Source organism: Schistocerca cancellata, chromosome 4 (genome assembly GCF_023864275.1).
Source record: "Schistocerca cancellata isolate TAMUIC-IGC-003103 chromosome 4, iqSchCanc2.1, whole genome shotgun sequence".
Lineage (NCBI taxonomy): Eukaryota > Metazoa > Arthropoda > Insecta > Orthoptera > Acrididae > Schistocerca > Schistocerca cancellata.
In genome coordinates, this window is record NC_064629.1 from 769,219,729 (window position 1) to 769,237,625 (window position 17,897).

Below are 17,897 nucleotides of genomic sequence, written 5' to 3' on the forward strand. Positions count from 1 at the left end.
CCGAGGTCGGCTTCTATCAGTTTTTCCATTCGTCTGTAAAGAATTCGCGTTAGTATTTTGCAGCTGTGACTTATTAAACTGATAGTTCGGTAATTGTCACATCTGTGAACACCTGCTTTCTTTGGGATTGGGATTATTATATTCTTCTTGAAGTGTGAGGGTATTTAGTCTGTCTCATACATCTTGCTCACCAGGTGGTATAGTTTTGTCAGGACTGGCTCTCCCAAGGCTTTCAGTAGTTCCAATGGAATGTTGTCTACTCCAGGGGCCTTGTTTCGACTCAGGTCTTTCAGTGCTCTGTCAAACTCTTTACGCAATATCATATCTCTCATTTCATCTTCATCTACATCCATTTCCATAATATTGTCCTCAAGTACATCGCCCTTGTATAGAGCCTCTATATACTCCTTCCACCTTTATGCTTTCCCTTCTTTGCTTAGAACAGGGTTTCCATTTGAGCTCTTGATATTCATGCAAGTGGTTCTCCTTTCTCCAAAGGTCTCTTTAATTTTCCTGTAGGCAGTATCTATCTTACACCTAGTGAGATAAGCCTCTACATCCTTATATTTGTCCTCTAGCCATCCCTGCTTAGCCATTTAGCACTTCCTGTCGATATCATTTTTGAGACGTTTGTATTCCTTTTTGCCTGCTTCATTTACTGCATTATTATATTTTCTCCTTTCATCAATTAAATTCAATATTCCTTCTGTTACCCAAGGGTTTCTACTAACTTTCGTCTTTTTAGCTGTTTGATCCTCTGCCGCCTTCACTATTTCATCCCTCAAAGCTACCCATTCTTCTTCTACTGTATTTCTTTCCCCCATTCCTGTCAATTGTTCCCTTATGCTCTCCATGAAACTCTGTACAACCTCTGGTTCTTTCAGTTTATCCAGGTCCCATCTCCTTAAATTCCCTCCTTCACTCTCTTATAGTGACACAAACACTTCACTCACTAATGTGGTATTTTGCGGGGATATTCCATTTTCAGTTGTGGGCAAGCGTCTCAAGCCCAGTCAACTGTTCACACATATCGTTGTCCTTGATATATCGATACAAGATATGAACTAGTAAAGAAAGTTCAAAACAATTAAACAGTACATGAAGAACACAAATGATAATGGACTTGGTGACAACGTCACAGCAGTTCATAAGACATTTCCAAAATAAACATAAAACCAAGACATCTGAAAATAAAAATAAACCATATACAGTACTACTGTTCATCACATAGGTATACAGTAAGGTGACAAAAGTCATTTGGTACCGTTATGCACTCATACAGATGGCAGTAGTCAAGTGTACACAAGGTAGAAAAGGGAAATACATTCGCGGAGCTGTCATTTGGACTCAGGTTATTCATGTGAAAAGGATTCTGATGTCATTATGGCCACACGACGGGAATTGACAGAGTGTGAACGTGTACTGGTAGTTAGAGCTAGATGCATAGGACATTCCAAATCGGAAATCGTTAGGAAATTCAATATTCTGAGATCCACAGTGTAAGAGTGTGCCGAGAATAACAAATTCCAGGAATTACTTCTCACCATGGACAGCAACGTTCTTCAAACCAGTCACGAACAATTCTGACCCGGTGACAGGGTGAATCGCCATCCATAAAAATTCCATAGCTGTTTGGGAACGTGAAGTCCATGAATGATTGAAAATGGTCTCCAAGTATCCGAACATAACCATTCCCAGTCCATGTTCGATTCATTCCATGTAAACACATTCCACGCTACTAAGGAGCCACAACGAGTTGGAACAGTGCCCTGTTGACAATTTGGATCCATGGCTTCCTGAGTCTGCGTCACACTCGATCCCTACCATCAGCTCTTACCAACTGAAATCGGACTCATCTGACCAGGCCACCGTTTTGCGGTCTAACCGACATACTCACAAGCACAGGAGAGGCGTTGCAGGAGATGTCGTATTGTTGTCAAAGGCACTAGGGTCAGTCGTATGTGCCATAGCCCAGTAACGCCAGATTTCGCCGCACTGTCCTAACGGATACGTTCGTCGTACGTCCCACATTGGTTTCTAATGTTATTTCGCGCCGTTTTGCCTCTCTGTTAGCATTGACAACTGTACCCAAACTCCGCTGCTCTAGGTCGGTAACTGAAGACCGTGGGTCATTGCGTTGTCCGTGGTGAGAGGAAATGCCTGAAATTTCGTATTCTCGGCCCGCTCTTGACACTGTGGATCTCAGAATACTGAATTCCCGCCGAAATGTAATGTCTCTTGTGTCTAGCTCCATTTAGCATTCTGCGTTCAAAGTCTTAATTTCCGTCGTGCGGCCATCATCACGACGAAAACTTTTTCACATGAATCACCTAAGTACTAATAACATCTCCGCCAATGCACTGTCCTATTATACCTTGTGTACATGATACTACCTGTATACAGCATTTGAACGGTATAAGCTGTCAAATTTATCGAGGCGGTACATCTCGATGTGCTTGACAAAAAAGGCTAATGGAATAACATTGTATCTTACTCTTTATTTTTGTATTCCTAAAAGACAGATATTTGTAGGATTGACAGTAGACGCATTCCTTATTTTGTCAACTGACGGTACGCGATTGGTTGGTTGGTTGATAAGGGAGGAAACCAAATAACGATGTCATAGGTCCTATCAAATTAGGGAAGACTGGAGAACGAGGTCTGACGTGCCCTTTCAAAGGAGCCATCCCGGCATTTGCGTGAATCGATTTAAGAAAATTACGGAAAACCCAAATCGGGATGGTCGTCCTCCCGAATGCGAGTACGGTGTGCTAAGCCCGCCTGGTTAGCCGTGCGGTCTAACGCACTGCTTTCCGAGCTGGAAGGTGTGCCGGTCCCCAGCATGAATCCGCCCGGCGGATTAGTGTCGAGGTCCGGTGTGCCGGCCAGTCTGTGGATGTTTTTGAAGGCAGTTTTCCATCTGCCTCGGTGAATGCGGGTTGGTTCCTCTTATTCATCCTCAGCTACACAATTTCGGCTATTGCTGTGCAAACACTATCTCCAAGTACGCGTACACCATAATTACTCTACTACGCAAACGTTTGGGGTAACACTCGTGTGGTGTGAGACGTTCCCGGGGGATCCACTGAGGCCGAACCGTGCAGTAACCCTGGGTTCGATGTGGGGCGGCGGTAAGGTGAGTGGACTGCTCTAGCCTGTCGTGGGGTTGTGAACCACTGAGGGCTACGGCGGGGACGAAGCCTCTCCGTCATTTCTAGGTCCCTAGTTCAATACAATACAATACGACGTGTTAACCACTGCGCCGCCTTGTTAGAAGTTTCCTCTGACACCAATACTACAATAAGTGTTCAAAATGTCCACCATTAGATTCGACACATGCTTCATTACGGCGCACTCGTTCACACACATGCACATTTGCCTTTATGGTATTGGCAGCATCGAAAATCCTCTGCGTGAGTTCGTATACATTATTTACTTGCTGAGCATAAAAATGTTCCTTCGTATGGCCTCGAAAGTAACAGACCAACGGATATAAATTAGTAATGTGAATGGGCCATCGACGAGGATCAAAACATCCTATCCTTCGTTCTGGAAATCGTCTATTCAATAATCTTCCATACGCTCTGGCCAATGTGGGGTGGTCCACCTTTGTGCGGGAATAAAATGTTATGATTAAGCTAACTGAATATCTTCTAATACAGTTAGTAGCAATGTTTCCTCTAAAAAGGGTCAGTATTTCTACCAGTCAAACGTACAGGTAAAACTTAAAGCCCAGTAATGTAATCATCAATTAACCCGCCAGGGTAGCCGTGAGCGCTAACGCGCTGTTTCCTGGGCTCGGGTAGGCGTGCCAGCACCGGATCGAATCCACCCGGCGGATTAACGACGAGGGTCGGTGTGCTGGCCAGCCTGGATGTGGTTTTTAGGCGGTTTTCCACATCCCGCTAAGTGAATACTGCGCTGGTCCCCACGTTCCGCCTCAGTTACACGCGTCGCAGACATTTGAAACATTTCCGCACTATTTCACGAGTTACACTAGACGCAGACATTTGGGGTACAGTGATTCCGTCCTGGGGGGTACGGGGTGGCGGCAGGAAGGGCATCCGGCCATCCCTAACACTAACATTGCCAAATCCGTTGTAACCACGCCGACCCTGTGATCGCTGCGGGACTATGGCGCAAGCGAAAGAAAGAAAGAAAGAATGTAACTATCGATTAAACCCGCCCATAGATTTACGGAAAAGCGGTGCTTAAAATGTATTGCTACTACCTGCCGCGGATTGTGTACGCTCCACGTGTGCATGTTATAGAAATTAGTTATTCCGTCACGAGCGTAACGTACTTCGTCTCTGACGAGTACTTCGTTTACAAAATCATGCTGTGCACTCGTTGCAGAGTGACATCTTGCTCTTCCAACGCTTGTACGCGTTGAATGTGATAACTCCGGAGACGCCCCTCTTTCAAAGTGCGATGAACGACCGTGTACGGGACACCCACTTGACGGACGATGCTTGTAGTTCTCTCAGCAGGATCTTCGTGGTTGCGGCCCAGAATTTGTTCCTCAGCTTCCAATGTAAGAGTAATGAGACAGTATCTCTCAATCTATGCAAATTAAATACGTACTCGTAAGTAATTTTCTATTATGATTTATTTAATAATAAAATGAAAGCATATCAGAACAGACAATATGTTTCGCAAACAGAATTAAATGTAAAAAGGTAAAGATAACTACCGTTACGAATGAATCGCAAAATAATCGAGTAAAAGTAGACAATTATGATGATATAAGCCTTTGGTGAACAGCAAAAAATGTCGATCGTGCAGGAAGTTTTTGTTGTGGAAAGCTTTCTCGATAAAAATGTACAGCTGCCCTCACAACCCATTTTTCAAAATGGTTCAGATGGCTCTAAGCACTATGGGACTTAACATCTGAAGTCATCAGTCCCCTAGACTTAGAACTACTTAAACCTAACTAACCTAAGGACATCACACACATTCATGCCCGAGGCAGGATTCGAACCTGCTACAGTAGCAGCAGCGCTGTTCCGGACTGAAGCGCCTAGAACCGCTCGGCCACAACGGCCGGCAACGCATTTTTCCTCGCCGTAAATTAAATGAATATCGTATAGGCCGGCCGCTGTGGTCACGCGGTTTTAGGCACTCAGTCCGGAACCGCGTGACTGCTACGGTCGCAGGTTCGAATCCTGCCTCGGGCATGGATGTGTGTGATGTGTGTAGTTAGGTTTAAGTAGTTCTAAGTTCTAGGGGACTGATGACCGCAGCTGTTAAGTCCCATAGTGCACAGAGCCATTTGAACCATCTGATTTAATATCGTATAGCTTCGCGATAGTAAATCTCTCTTCCATCCTAAGGTTTAACAGAGTTGCAATAACGTCTGCACAGGTAACTAGACGACTGTCGACTATCGACGTATTACAATGACTCAGCCACGCAGGCCGTACTTGCCTATGTGTTTCCGACTCATGCTCGCGATGTCAATACACGCAGTGGTAAATAACACGAATTGATTGATTACATAAATGGATCAGGAGGGGTCGTAACAGGCACCCCGTAGTGTTCCTATCCTGTTCAATGGATGCTCCCAGTCTACTGTGCATAATGTTTACACACGTCACGCCTAATCCGGTTACACTGCCCGTGTCTACTTGTCCCACAACATTGTCTTCAGATGAACTGCTTTTTCTAGGAGAACACTAGAAAATGGACAGATACGTTACTATACCTTTTAAATTAATTACGTCTGTTTTATTAACACGATTTTTTTTGCAGCTTATACCGTTTGCACCTTGCATGTGCGTATGCTATCTCATGACTTCTGTTACCTCAGTATAATCGTACATACGATGTGCAAACTTCTACTAATGCACTTCTTTCAGATTAGATTAGATTAGATTTACTCTCATTCCAATTGATTCGTAGTGAGGAAGTCCCCCAGGATGTAGAACATGTCCGAAGAACAACAATACATGCCATATATTTACAACTGAAACAAATAAGCTAATGTACCTTCCACAGGTCCCATGTGGAATGATCGTCTTTTTTTTAAAGAACTCTATATGAAAGGATCGTTTTACAACACTCATTTGCTAAGATCGCATTAATGCACTGAATTTAAAATTAAAGTAAATGCTTTTTATTTATAAGATAATAAACATATAATAGAAGTACTACAATACTTATTTACAATGAACACATTACTGCACTGAAATGGTGCAGAAGTTAGATTGTACTTTATACTTTACTTTACGCTATCAAGCCCAATGGACCGCGCGCTGCTTTGAGAGATTGCCTCCACTTCAGCCTATTTTCGGCTCCTTTCTGCCATCCTTCCAGTAGTCCCACTCTCTGAAGTTCTTTGGATACACAGTAACTCCATTGACTTCTAGGTCTTCCTACGGGACTTCTGCCGGTTGACTTGGTGTTGAGTACAGTTTTCGGCCATCGGTTGCCCTGCAGTTGAGCAACATGCCCTGCCCACTGGAGTCGTCGTGCCTTCATTATAGCCACGATGTTCGGCTCTTTGTTAATATCATTCAACTCTGTATTGTAACGAATCCTCGATTTTTCACTCTCATTATCGTAAACTGGTCCAAAAATCTTCCGAAGAACTTTCCTTTCAAATATCATTAGTTTGTTCAGATCATGCTTGGTTGTACTCCAGGTGACACATCCATATGTAGGAGTGTTTTGTAGATGTTTATTTTGATATGCCTAGACAAACTTCTGGTTTTGAGGAGAGCATTAAGGCCGTGATAACAGCGATTACCTGCCTGTACTCTTTTCTGTATTTCCATTTTACTGGATGGTACATCTCTGAATACTGCGCCCAGGTATTTGAACTCCCTGTCTTGACGGTAAGAACCTTCAGTTGTCTGTAAGGGTGGAAGTGGTTCTAGAGTTTCATTGTGTCTACGATGTACAACCATGTATTCCGTCTTGTCACGATTGATTTGAAGTCCAATTTTCCTCGCTGTTGGTTCCAGAATGTCAGCCATTTCCCCTAATTCTTCTTGCAGCCCAGATACTAGCACTATATCATAGGCATATCCGAGGTACTTGATGTTCACAGCCCCGGTCTGGACTCCTGTGAATTCATCAGATGACATCTCTCGCATTACCTTCTCTAATGCGAGTTTGAAAAGAACAGGTGATAGCCCATCGCCCTGCCGTAGCGCAGTTTTTATTTTGAATGTCTAAGACACCTTATTTCCAATTTTTACCTTTGCTGTAGTATCCATCAGGCAGGCCTTCGTGAGGCTTACTCGTTTCTCGGCAAAACCGAACTCTTCCAGACACGTTAGCATACTTTCCCGATGAATGAAGTCATATGCTTTTCTGAAGTCGACAAACAGCATGCGTAGTTCTTGGCCAAACTACCACCTTTTATCTACGATCTGACGTAGGACAAAGATTTGGTCGATAGTAGATCTCCCGTGACGAAATTGTCCTTGATATTCTCCAATAATGGTGTCTGCCAACGGTTGGATTCGATATAGAAGACAGTTTGAGAAGATCTTCCACCAAATATTGAGCAGAGTGATACCGCGATAGTTTTCAAATACCATTCGGTCATTCTTCTTGTGGATGGGACAGGTTAGTGCATTCCTCTAGTCTTCTGGAATGTTTTGAGTGTTCCACATGGTCTCTATTAATTTGTGAATCCTTCCGACGAGCTATTCACCCCCTTCCTGAATTATTTCGGCATGGATGCCATCTTCTCCTGGGCTTCTGTCCTTTTTAAGTCGTCTTATCTGCTTCCTGATCTCTTCTACAGTTGGCGGTAGGTATTCAGTGTCTGCTGTCTGTGGTAGGGGGATGTTAAAGAGTGTCGTTGGCTCTTCACAATTTAACAAGTCACTGAAATATTCTTCCTATCTCTTTGCAGTTTGACATTCATTTGTCAGCGTCTCTCCTTTGGTATTTTTATGAATTTTTCCGTGAGTTTATAGGTTTTCCTCAGACTGTACATGTTCTTCATCCTCCTTCCCTGGAAGTCTTCTTCCGCTTCTGTAATAACCCCAACCACGAACTTCCTCTTTTCTCTCCGCAATATCGCTTGTGTTTCTCTTCGGACTCAAATTCTGCCTTACTCCTCTGATCAGTTGCTGACTGTAACCATTTGTCACGGGCTTCTTTTCTCCTGTCGACCGCCTCTTCACAGACTTCATTGAGCCATTTCTTCTCCCTCGCCACTCTCTTTCCAAAGACGGCTCCTGCAGCCTTTGTAACCACATTTCTGATTCCTTCCCACTGCTGATTTACATCTGAGTCCTCTATTTCCGGCAGTACTGGAAGTTCATTTCTGGTTTCCTCCTGTGCTACTTTTTCTATTTCTAAATGTGCCACATTCTTTAGTTTACTTCTTTGTTGGTTTCAGGGTAACTCTGAGTTGACTTTTAACCAAGAAATTTTCGGAACCACACTCACTCAGCCCCACGGGAATTTCTTACATTCATAACCAAATTCCTGGTTTCTGCATTGACTCCTATGTGGTCTGTTTGGTTGACTGTTTTCCCATCTGAGGATACCCGTGTTCCTTTGTGCAGCTGTCTATGTGGGTGCTTAGTGCTACTGATAAACATGCCCTTGGACTAAGCAAAGCCAGTTAGCCTTATTCCGTTGTCGTTGCTATTTTCATGCAGACTATGAAGCCCTATTGTGGGAGTAACGCTGGTCTCGAAACTTCCTGACAGATTAAAACTGTGTGCCGGACCGAGACTCGAACTCGGGACCTTTGCCTTTCGCGGGCAAGTGCTCTACCAACTGAGCTACCCAAGCACGACTAACGCCCCGTCCCCACAGCTTTAATTCCGCCAGTACCTCGTCTCCTACTTTCCAAACTTCACAGAAGCCTGCCGCGAAAGGCAAAGGTCCCGAGTTCGAGTCTCGGTCCGGCACACAGTTTTAATCTGCCAGGAAGTTTCATATCAGCGCCCGCTCCGCTGTAGAGTGAAAATTTCATTCTAAAGCTGGTCTCCTTTCCAATCTTGGCATTGAAATCGCCGATGAGAATTCTGCAGCTGTTTTTAGGAATGGAATCCATAACAACTTCCAGCTCTGCATAGAATATATCCTTTGCTTGATCTTCGCTTTCTTCTGTTGGTGCATGACAGTTCACAAAGGTAAATTGGTGGTTTTTCATTGATAATGTTAGAACTGAGATTCTTGGGTTCACTGCCGTAAATTCTTTACTATTGGTACAATGTCTTTGATAATATAGAAACCAGTTCCAAAACTGTGCTTGACTGCTTCCCCATAGAATATTGTGTAATTTTCTACGTCTCTTGGCCCTGTACCTTCCCACCGAACTTCCTGCAGGGCCACCACCGACGTTTTCTGCGTTTTCAATTCTCTAACTAAAGTTATTGCTGTCCCGGATTTGTACAGAGACTGTACATTCCATGTTCCAAATCGTAGTCCTTTTCTATGCTTTGTTCGCTGTACTGGGTGTCTGTTCTGGCTTCTCTCTAGTTTCCGTAACACGACTGGTTTTACGAGGTGGGGTTGTTAGCCCCACGCCCAGCCCCCAACCTGGAGGACCAGGGTATCCCATTTAGTCTGTAACCTCACCTTCGACCTGTGCGGCTTGGGAGGCCCTACCAGTAGATAAGCTACCGCCGGCATAGGTCTCAGGATCATTTGATCACGCAAGCCCCACCATCACGACAAAATATATATATACTGAGAAATTCATCAATAGAGTAGAAGGAGTTGGCCACCAATAAATCCTTTAGGCTTATTTTAAAGTGAATTTCATTGGTTGTTAAGCTTTTTATGGCTGCTGGCAAGTTACTGAAAATGTGTGTCCCTGAATAATGAATAACTTTTTTAACAAGAGTAATTGGTTTTAAATCCTTGTGAAGATTATTCTAAATTCTAGTATTGATTCCATGAACTGAGGTGATTTTCTTGAGCTCACACCACATATAACTCTTATTGCACGGTTTTGTGCCCAGAAAACATTAGCTTGGCTTGATGAATTACCCCAAAAAATAATCCCATATGACATTATGGAGGGAAGGTAAGCATAGTATGCCAGCTTTTTCGTTTTTATACCCCCTATGTCTGACAGAACTCGCATTGCAAATAGGGATTTGTTTAGACACTTCAGCAGTTCTGTGGTGTGCTCCTCCCAGATGTATTTATTATCAAGCTGTAATCGCAAGAATATAACACTGTCCACTTATTCTATATGCTTGTCATCGTTTGCTAGGCATATACTCGTGGGTCACCCCTTACAAGTTCTGAACTGCATGTAGTGTGTTTTTTCAAAGTTTAGTGACAAAGAATTGGCTAGGAACCAGTGATTAATGTCCACCAATATTTTATCAGCCGATCGTTCTAAGACTACACTTGACTTGCTATTTATTACAATGGTTGTATCATCGGCAAACAAAACAAACTTGGCATTTGGTAAGGTTACTGATGAAAGGTCATTGATATACACAAGAAAAAGTAAGGGCCCTAAGATGGAACCTTGTGGGACCCTACATGTAATTAGTTCCCAGCTGGATGATGCCTGATAGCTTAATACATGTCTCTTTCCTAATAAATCCCTTTGTTTCATGCCAGGGATATAAGATTTGAACCATTTTGCAGCACTTCCTGTTACAGCGTAATATCCTAATTTACTTAAAAGGATATTGTGATTTACACAGTCAAATGCCTTTGACAGATCACAGAATATACCAGTTGCCTGCAATTTTTTGTCTAATGAATTAAGTGCATTTTCGCTGTAATTCTAGATAGTCTTCTCAATATCAGAACCCTTTATAAATCCGAGCTGCGGCTTTGACAGTATGTTATGTCTGATAAGATTGCTACAAAGGCGATTGTACGTTACCTTTTCTAAAAATTTTGAGAATGCTGGCAAAAGTGAAATCGGACGGCAATTTGACGCTATTTCTTTATCTTCCTTCTTAAACAGTGGCTTAACTTCAGCATATTTCAACCATTCAGGAAATATTCCACTGATAAATGACACAGATAGCTTAATATGTTACGTAACTCACATTCTTTAATTAACTTTGTTGATATTTCATCATACCCACTAGATGTTTTTGATTTTAAAGATTTTATGATGTACATTACCTCTGCTGGGGTAGTGACGGTCAAATTCATATTATGGAAGTTACTTGAAATGTCTGGTCTGAAGTATCCCATGACAGCATTTACAGAACCTGACAACACCACCTTTTCAGTAACAGTTATAAACTGTTTGTTAAAAAATGGTTCAAATGGCACTGAGCACTTTGGGATTCAACATCTGAGGTCATCAGTCCCCTAGAACTTAGAACTACTTAAGCCTAACTAACCTAAGGACATCACACACATGCATGCCCGAGGCAGGATTCGAACCTGCGACCGTAGTGGTCGCGCAGTTCCGGACTGAAGCGCCTAGAACCGCTCGGCCACAACGGCCGGCGTTTGTTAAAAAGTTCTGCAACACTATACACATCTGTCACCAATGTATCGTTTACTCTTAATGCTATTTGCCCGTCTTCATGTCTGGTTCTACCGGTCTCCTCCTTCACTATATCCCATATTGTCTTTATTTCGTTATCTGATATGACTGTCTTTTCCTTGTAATATATTTGCTTTGATGTCCGTATTACAGTCTGTTCCGTAGTCCACGTTCTTTGGCATTTAAATAATGCATTCTCAATTGTTTCCGCAAAATGCTACAGCTACTTCCTGTTTTTCCTATGACTTCCTCGCTGCTATTAAATTCACGTATCCCTGCTAGTTGCGATAATTCTTCCGTCACTAACTTGACGTTCTTTAATTGCTCTTTGCCTTCTGACAGAAATAATTCACTCACTATGCACCTACCATTTCGCACTGTCACCAGTGATTCCGGAACGTACACACCTTTGAAACTTCCTGTTTGGGGATAACCATTTCCTTTTCCACTTCTCGCGTCACCTTGCCGTCCACTTTCAGCCACAATATTTTTTTCTCACGTGGTCCGATTTGTTCTTCGGTCTCCTGATCAGTCTCGAATTCATACCCTTTCTGTTCCTTTTCCACTGTTAAGGGTATGTATTTCCCTGGTAAACGTAACACTTTTATGCATAGTCTAATTTTACTTTATGCTGTATAAATCCCTGTCAATCAACCCGCAATATGGGATGTCTAACACTGACCCATACACATGAAAATTATTTTCAACGTCCCCAAACCTTCTCACACTGAGGGGTATTTTCACCGCTCCTATTGAATTTACTGCTTCGCTGGTAACACCCTTTCATCGAAGCCTTTCCGCTTCATCTGCTCTAACTGTACGGTACGTGGGAATACTCCTCTTTAAGAAACACGACTGTGCAGATGTTCCTATTAACTGTTTTAATTTCTTCCTAACTTTACGCAACACTATCACACCATTTTCAGTGGCACAGTCTACTACCCTAATTGTGCATAAAATAAAATTTAAAAAAAAAAACTGAACTCCGTCCGAACAGGCCATGAACGCTCAACGGTACCGACCGGCCGCCGTGTCATCCTCAGGCTCAGATACGTCACTGGATGCGGATATGGAGGGGTATGTGGTCAGCGCACCACCCTCGCGGCCGTATGCCAGTTTACGCAACCGAAGCCGCTACTTCTCAATCAAGTAGCTCCTCAATTTGCATCACAAGGGCTGAGTGCACCCCGCTTGCCAACAGCGCTCGGCGGACCGGTGGTCACCCTTTCAACGACAGCTCGACAGCGCTGTACTTCGGTGATCTGACGGGAACCGGTGTTACCACTGTGGCAAGGCCGTTGACTAACTGTGGGTTTGTTTACTGTGATAATGTCCGCGTGTACGGCTTTGTCACCATTTAGTTTCTCTGAGCTACCTTCTGTCGTAAATTCATGCCCTAGATCTACTATAGGCTCATCATGACGTATACGTGTCTCTTCCAGAGACTCTCTCCCATATTACACTCCTCTCGCTCTGAAATGATACACGGAAGCGCCAAAGAAACTGGTATAGGCATGCGTATTCAAATACAAATGGTTCAAATGACTCTGAGCACTATGGGACTTAACATCTGAGGTCATCAGTCCCCTAGAACTTGGAACTACTTAAACCTAACTAACCTAAGGACATCACACACATCCATTCCCGAGGCAGGATTCGAACCTGCGACGGTAGCGGTCGCACGGTTCCATACTGAAGCGTCTAGAACCGCTGGGCCACAACGGCCGGCGTATTCAAATACAGAGGTATGTAAACAGGCAGAGTACGGCGCAGCGGTCGGCAACAAGCGTCTGGCGCAGTTGTTAGATCGGTTACTGCTGCTACAATGGCAGGTTATCAAGATTTAACTGAGTTTCAGCGTGGTGTTATAGTCGGCGCACGAGCGATGGGACACAGCGTCTCCGAGGTAGCGATGAAGTGGGTGAGGATTTTTCCGTATCACCATTTCACGAGGAATGCCGCAAATATCAGGAATCGGGTAAAACATCAAATCTCCGACATCGCTGCGGCTGGAAAAAGATCCCGCAAGAACTGGAACAACGACGGCTGAAGAGAATCGTTCAACGTGACAGAGTGCTACCCTTAAGCAAATTACTGCAAATTTTAGTGCTAGACCATCAATAAGCGTCAGCGTGCGAACCATTCAACGAAACATCATCGATACGGGCTTTCGGAGCCAAAGGCCCACTCCATGTACCCTTGATGACTGCACGACACAAAATTTTACGCCTCACCTGTACCCGTCAACACCGACATTGGACTTTTGATGACCAGAAACATGTTGGCTGGTCGGACGAGTCTCGTTTCAAATTGAATCAAGTGGATGGAAGTTGTAATGTCCCCACAGCAAATACCCTCTACCACGCACCAATTAATCATTTTCAATCAAACCATCCACATTCATTCACTTTGGAAAAGTTATCTGATCTGATTTTCTCGTAATATATGCGGCGACAGCTCGACGCCAAAGTATTTTCTAGTGCGTTTATTCTTTGACCCATGATGCATCTAGACACGACTGACAGGTGAAGCGTGGGTCCCATATCACTCCAACTGCACACGCTCCACACCATTACAGAGTCTCCACCAACTTGAACAGTCAATTGCTGACATGCAGAGTTCATCGATTCATGAGGTTGTCTCCATACCTGTACACTTTATAACATTTTGAAATGTTCCGGATAATAAGTTGCCGTCTCTTTATCTAAGAATAGATGATGAATGCAGCTAGCCGCTATCTCTGTGTAATGTCTTGTCTGTATAGACGTGTACCTGTTGCCTTTAAGATCCCTTCACCTTCACACATAAATCTATACAGTAAAGTAAGGCTCTCCCAGTTCTCGGCTGATCCGTGATAAGACAGGCGAAAAATTAGACTAATGGAGGATTATTAGTATTATCTCTATTTTCATTCGCTCTCTCTCTTTCTCTCCTTTATCTATGTATAGTTTTTAGTATAAGATTTCATTACGTTGTATGGGGATAAAAGGAATCAGACAAATAGAATCTTTGATGGAGTCCTTCGTCTTGGTAATCAGCGGCTGGCTTGCTGACACGACTGACAGGTGAAGCGTACGTAAGCATCCCGTCTGATCACTTACATCTGTTCATGTCCATTGTGTATTCCGAAGGACTTGGGCAATTCCAGCAGCAAAATGCGACACCCTACAACTCCAGAATTGCTACAGAGTAGCTTCAGGTACACTCTACTGTTTAGTTCCGCTGACCACCAAACTCCCCAGACACGAACATTAGTGACCATATCTGCAATGCCCTACAACGTGCTGTTGAGAAGAGATCTCCACCCCCTCGTACTCTCACAGATTTATGGACAGCCTTGCGGGATTCGTGGTGTCAGCTCCCTCCAGCACTACTTCAGACATTAGTCGAGTCCATGCTACTTCGTGTTGCGGGACTTCTGCGTGCTCGCGGGGGCCCTACACGATTTTAGGCAGGTGTGCCAGTTTATTTGGCTCCTCCCTGTAACTACAGTTTACAGTGTTATTTCTTAAGTGCGGCTGGCGTCCCATGGCGCCACCAGATGGAAGCATTCGTTCGACACGACTTGAAGTATCTGACTTTTATGTAATTCAGTTGTGGTCTGGTGCTGTCTGCCTGCCTCGTAACTTTTCCGTTGTTATGCTCGTGAAGGTTTCTCCTGTTATTAACTCTTAAGATTTGGCTCTCATTTCCACAGACACGAGAGACAACTGCGCTGCGCATTATCCACAACTGTCTCACTTCTCGCTTTTTGTAATTTATTTTGTAATTGATCTCTTTTTCAGTGATTAATCTTCCTTCCTTACTTTTTATTTTCCAGAGTCCATTAAGACGATGGTGGTATGTCAACAAGATGGGACCTGGGACAAAGCTTATTTTACCTGTGACAGAGATTATACAATCGATTTAAGATTTTATCTTGGGGACAAGCGAAAGACTGGATATTCCTTCATCGGAAGAGAAGACCCTTTTAGCTTTCCGTTAGTGACTGCTGCACTGTGCGTAGGTGTGCTTGTGATGCTGGCTGTTGTAGTGGCCTGTATCATCACATGGTAAATCTAGTCTAACCATTCAGTTACGCTTTTTAAAGTAGTGGCTTTCACATGCCTGCATCCTCTGCTTCTAAACTCTTCTACTTTAGTAACACCTGAAATTAATGCTAACCTAGTGTGAATCAATTAACGTGTCAAACCTTGTGTTGCTTACCATTTCAGGTATCGTGCCAAACGAGTGAGAGAGATGTCAGCTACTGATGATGATGACAATTCTTTCGCAACAAACGAAGAAGACTATATTAATACAGAAGAATATCCCACACCAAGTAATGTTCCAACAATTTCCGTGAGTGATCGGGCGTTCAATGAACTGCCACCTATTTTGGAAGATGAAGAGTCTTTTGAAATGCAACCCCTTGAAATTCCATATAGCTGGGAGCGCAGGGAACTAGATACAAAAATTTCAATTCCGGAAGTCCAAATCAAGGCAAAGAAAACTATTACTTGGGGAGAAACCAAATACCAGACGGTATCAAAGTCTCCAACAAATGAATATTGCTACAAAGCTTTAGGAATGAGAGCCGAGGATAGTGTGATGTTGGATATGGAAACATTGCCGGAGCCGCAAGCAGATATTGAAACAGATGATAACAATGATAGCGATGGAAGTAACACTGAGGTAAAAATTCGTTGGCCACTCCCTTCTTCCCTCAAATCCTTTTTTAAGTTCAAAAAAATATTTTTTGGAAACGAAATGCGCAACAAGGATCATCCAGAGAACAAAGCCGAGATGTGTGCTCAGGTAGATAATTTTCTTGACGAGGATCCGGAGGCAGATGAAAATTTGCAGTACCAGGAGTGCAGTGAAGGAATTGCAAATCCGAGTGCCGATCAGGTGGTCGCTTTGCCTCATTACGTTCTCGTTGATGGAAACCCTGATCTCTATCCAGGCCTTCCTACGGGGCCAGCTAAGATCCCAAAGGGGCGTTCAACCTTCTCAGCTTTCAAGCAGCTCTTTTCTCCATATACTGATAGAATGTAAATTTGGTGGTATCTAAAGTCACCAACAACAGTCAGTTTCACATTAAATGACATATATTGATGAGAGATTTGAAGAGAGAAATTTATAAAACAGAAACTTATGAAACCACTAATTTTTCAATTGAAAAACGTGGGAAAATGGTGTTGTGTTCACTACTATCGTTAGAGTTGTAAAAATGATTTCTAAGTAATCGACGTCTTTCGAAGAAGAAGGTATAGTTGGTGAACGCATTCATTTCCCCGTGAATCTCAGCAATTACATAAAAACAACATAAAAAAAGGAAAAGAGGAAAAACATATAAAAATCGGTGTTCATTGTTCACATGGTAAATTCAAGAACATATCGTTTTCAAAGTAATTTAAAGCGATATTAAATATATATTCTATATTTGCATGTTTGATGTATTTTTGTACATAGCAGAAATTTATTCTACGTGGATAACAATAGTTCTTCATGAAAAAATATCAGTGATGTCGAGTGTTTTCCTATTTACAAAAATAACATATTTTCGAACAAAAATTCCGGGAAATGAGGAATAGTACGGAAAAGGGCACTATATAAGAGATGTTTCGATGAAAGATATAAATTTTACCACTCAAGATCACGTCATACGGAAGGGGCATCAAAAATTTATGAAAATATAATTTTTTTCAATTCTGCTTTTCATATTGATTGTGCAGTTAAATGTTGTACCATGTTTATTGCAAATTAACAAATTAGTTGTGACATGTAAACTCACAGAATTGTAAATTAGGTGTTTCTGCTTTTACCCCTGTGGATGTCAATGTTAGTCTCCATAAATAATAACTTACCCATATGATGGAAAATATTTAGAAACTTTCTATATTAGGTTAAAACAAGAATGGTAGACAGAATTGTCTCCAGTTAAAGTAGAAACGTTTGAAGTATTTTGTAAGTTTCACTTAAACATCTATGGTTGACGTTAGCCTCATTTGTGTCTGCATATTCCAATACTAGTAAGAGATCTGATGTGTGTACCTCGATAATATCTTGATGTTCCGTGTTTCCAAATATGCATGTATACTTAAATAAAAGCAAAAACGGAATTGTTGCCTTCTTTCTTTAATCAGTTAAAATTTAGAAATTGAACATTTACAAACTTTCTGTTATCATAAGGCAGCGATATGGGTGTTGTGTCAATCAGAAATGCAAAAGAAAGTAAATATAGAAGAAGACAGGATCCACAGGCTGGTCCGCAATACATAGACTTCACCTTAGTTCACAATACAACGACGAGGACATGAACCAGTCTAGAAACTGAAAACACATTCACGCTGTAAAGGAAGGAAATGAGTCCGTAAACCAGGTACAGCTGGCGTAAACGTGAGTGTGGTGTTACCAAATAAACTTTGCCTGAAGGACGGCATAGTTCAGAGAGTATAAACGTCAATAC

The 17,897-nt window shown here is 42.6% G+C and overlaps 1 protein-coding gene across 1 annotated transcript in view; it reads left to right on the top strand.

Annotated features, from left to right (window-relative positions):
- The window catches only part of LOC126183736 (uncharacterized), a 1,106,726-nt gene extending 1,089,211 nt beyond the window's left edge, over nucleotides 1-17,515 (top strand). The window contains exons 9-10 of the mRNA XM_049925942.1: nucleotides 15,267-15,498; nucleotides 15,661-17,515. Of these exons, the coding sequence (XP_049781899.1) occupies nucleotides 15,267-15,498; nucleotides 15,661-16,483 (1,055 nt within the window). The 3' untranslated portion in view covers nucleotides 16,484-17,515. The remainder of the gene's footprint in view (nucleotides 1-15,266; nucleotides 15,499-15,660) is intronic.
- The last annotated feature ends 382 nt before the right edge of the window (nucleotides 17,516-17,897 follow it).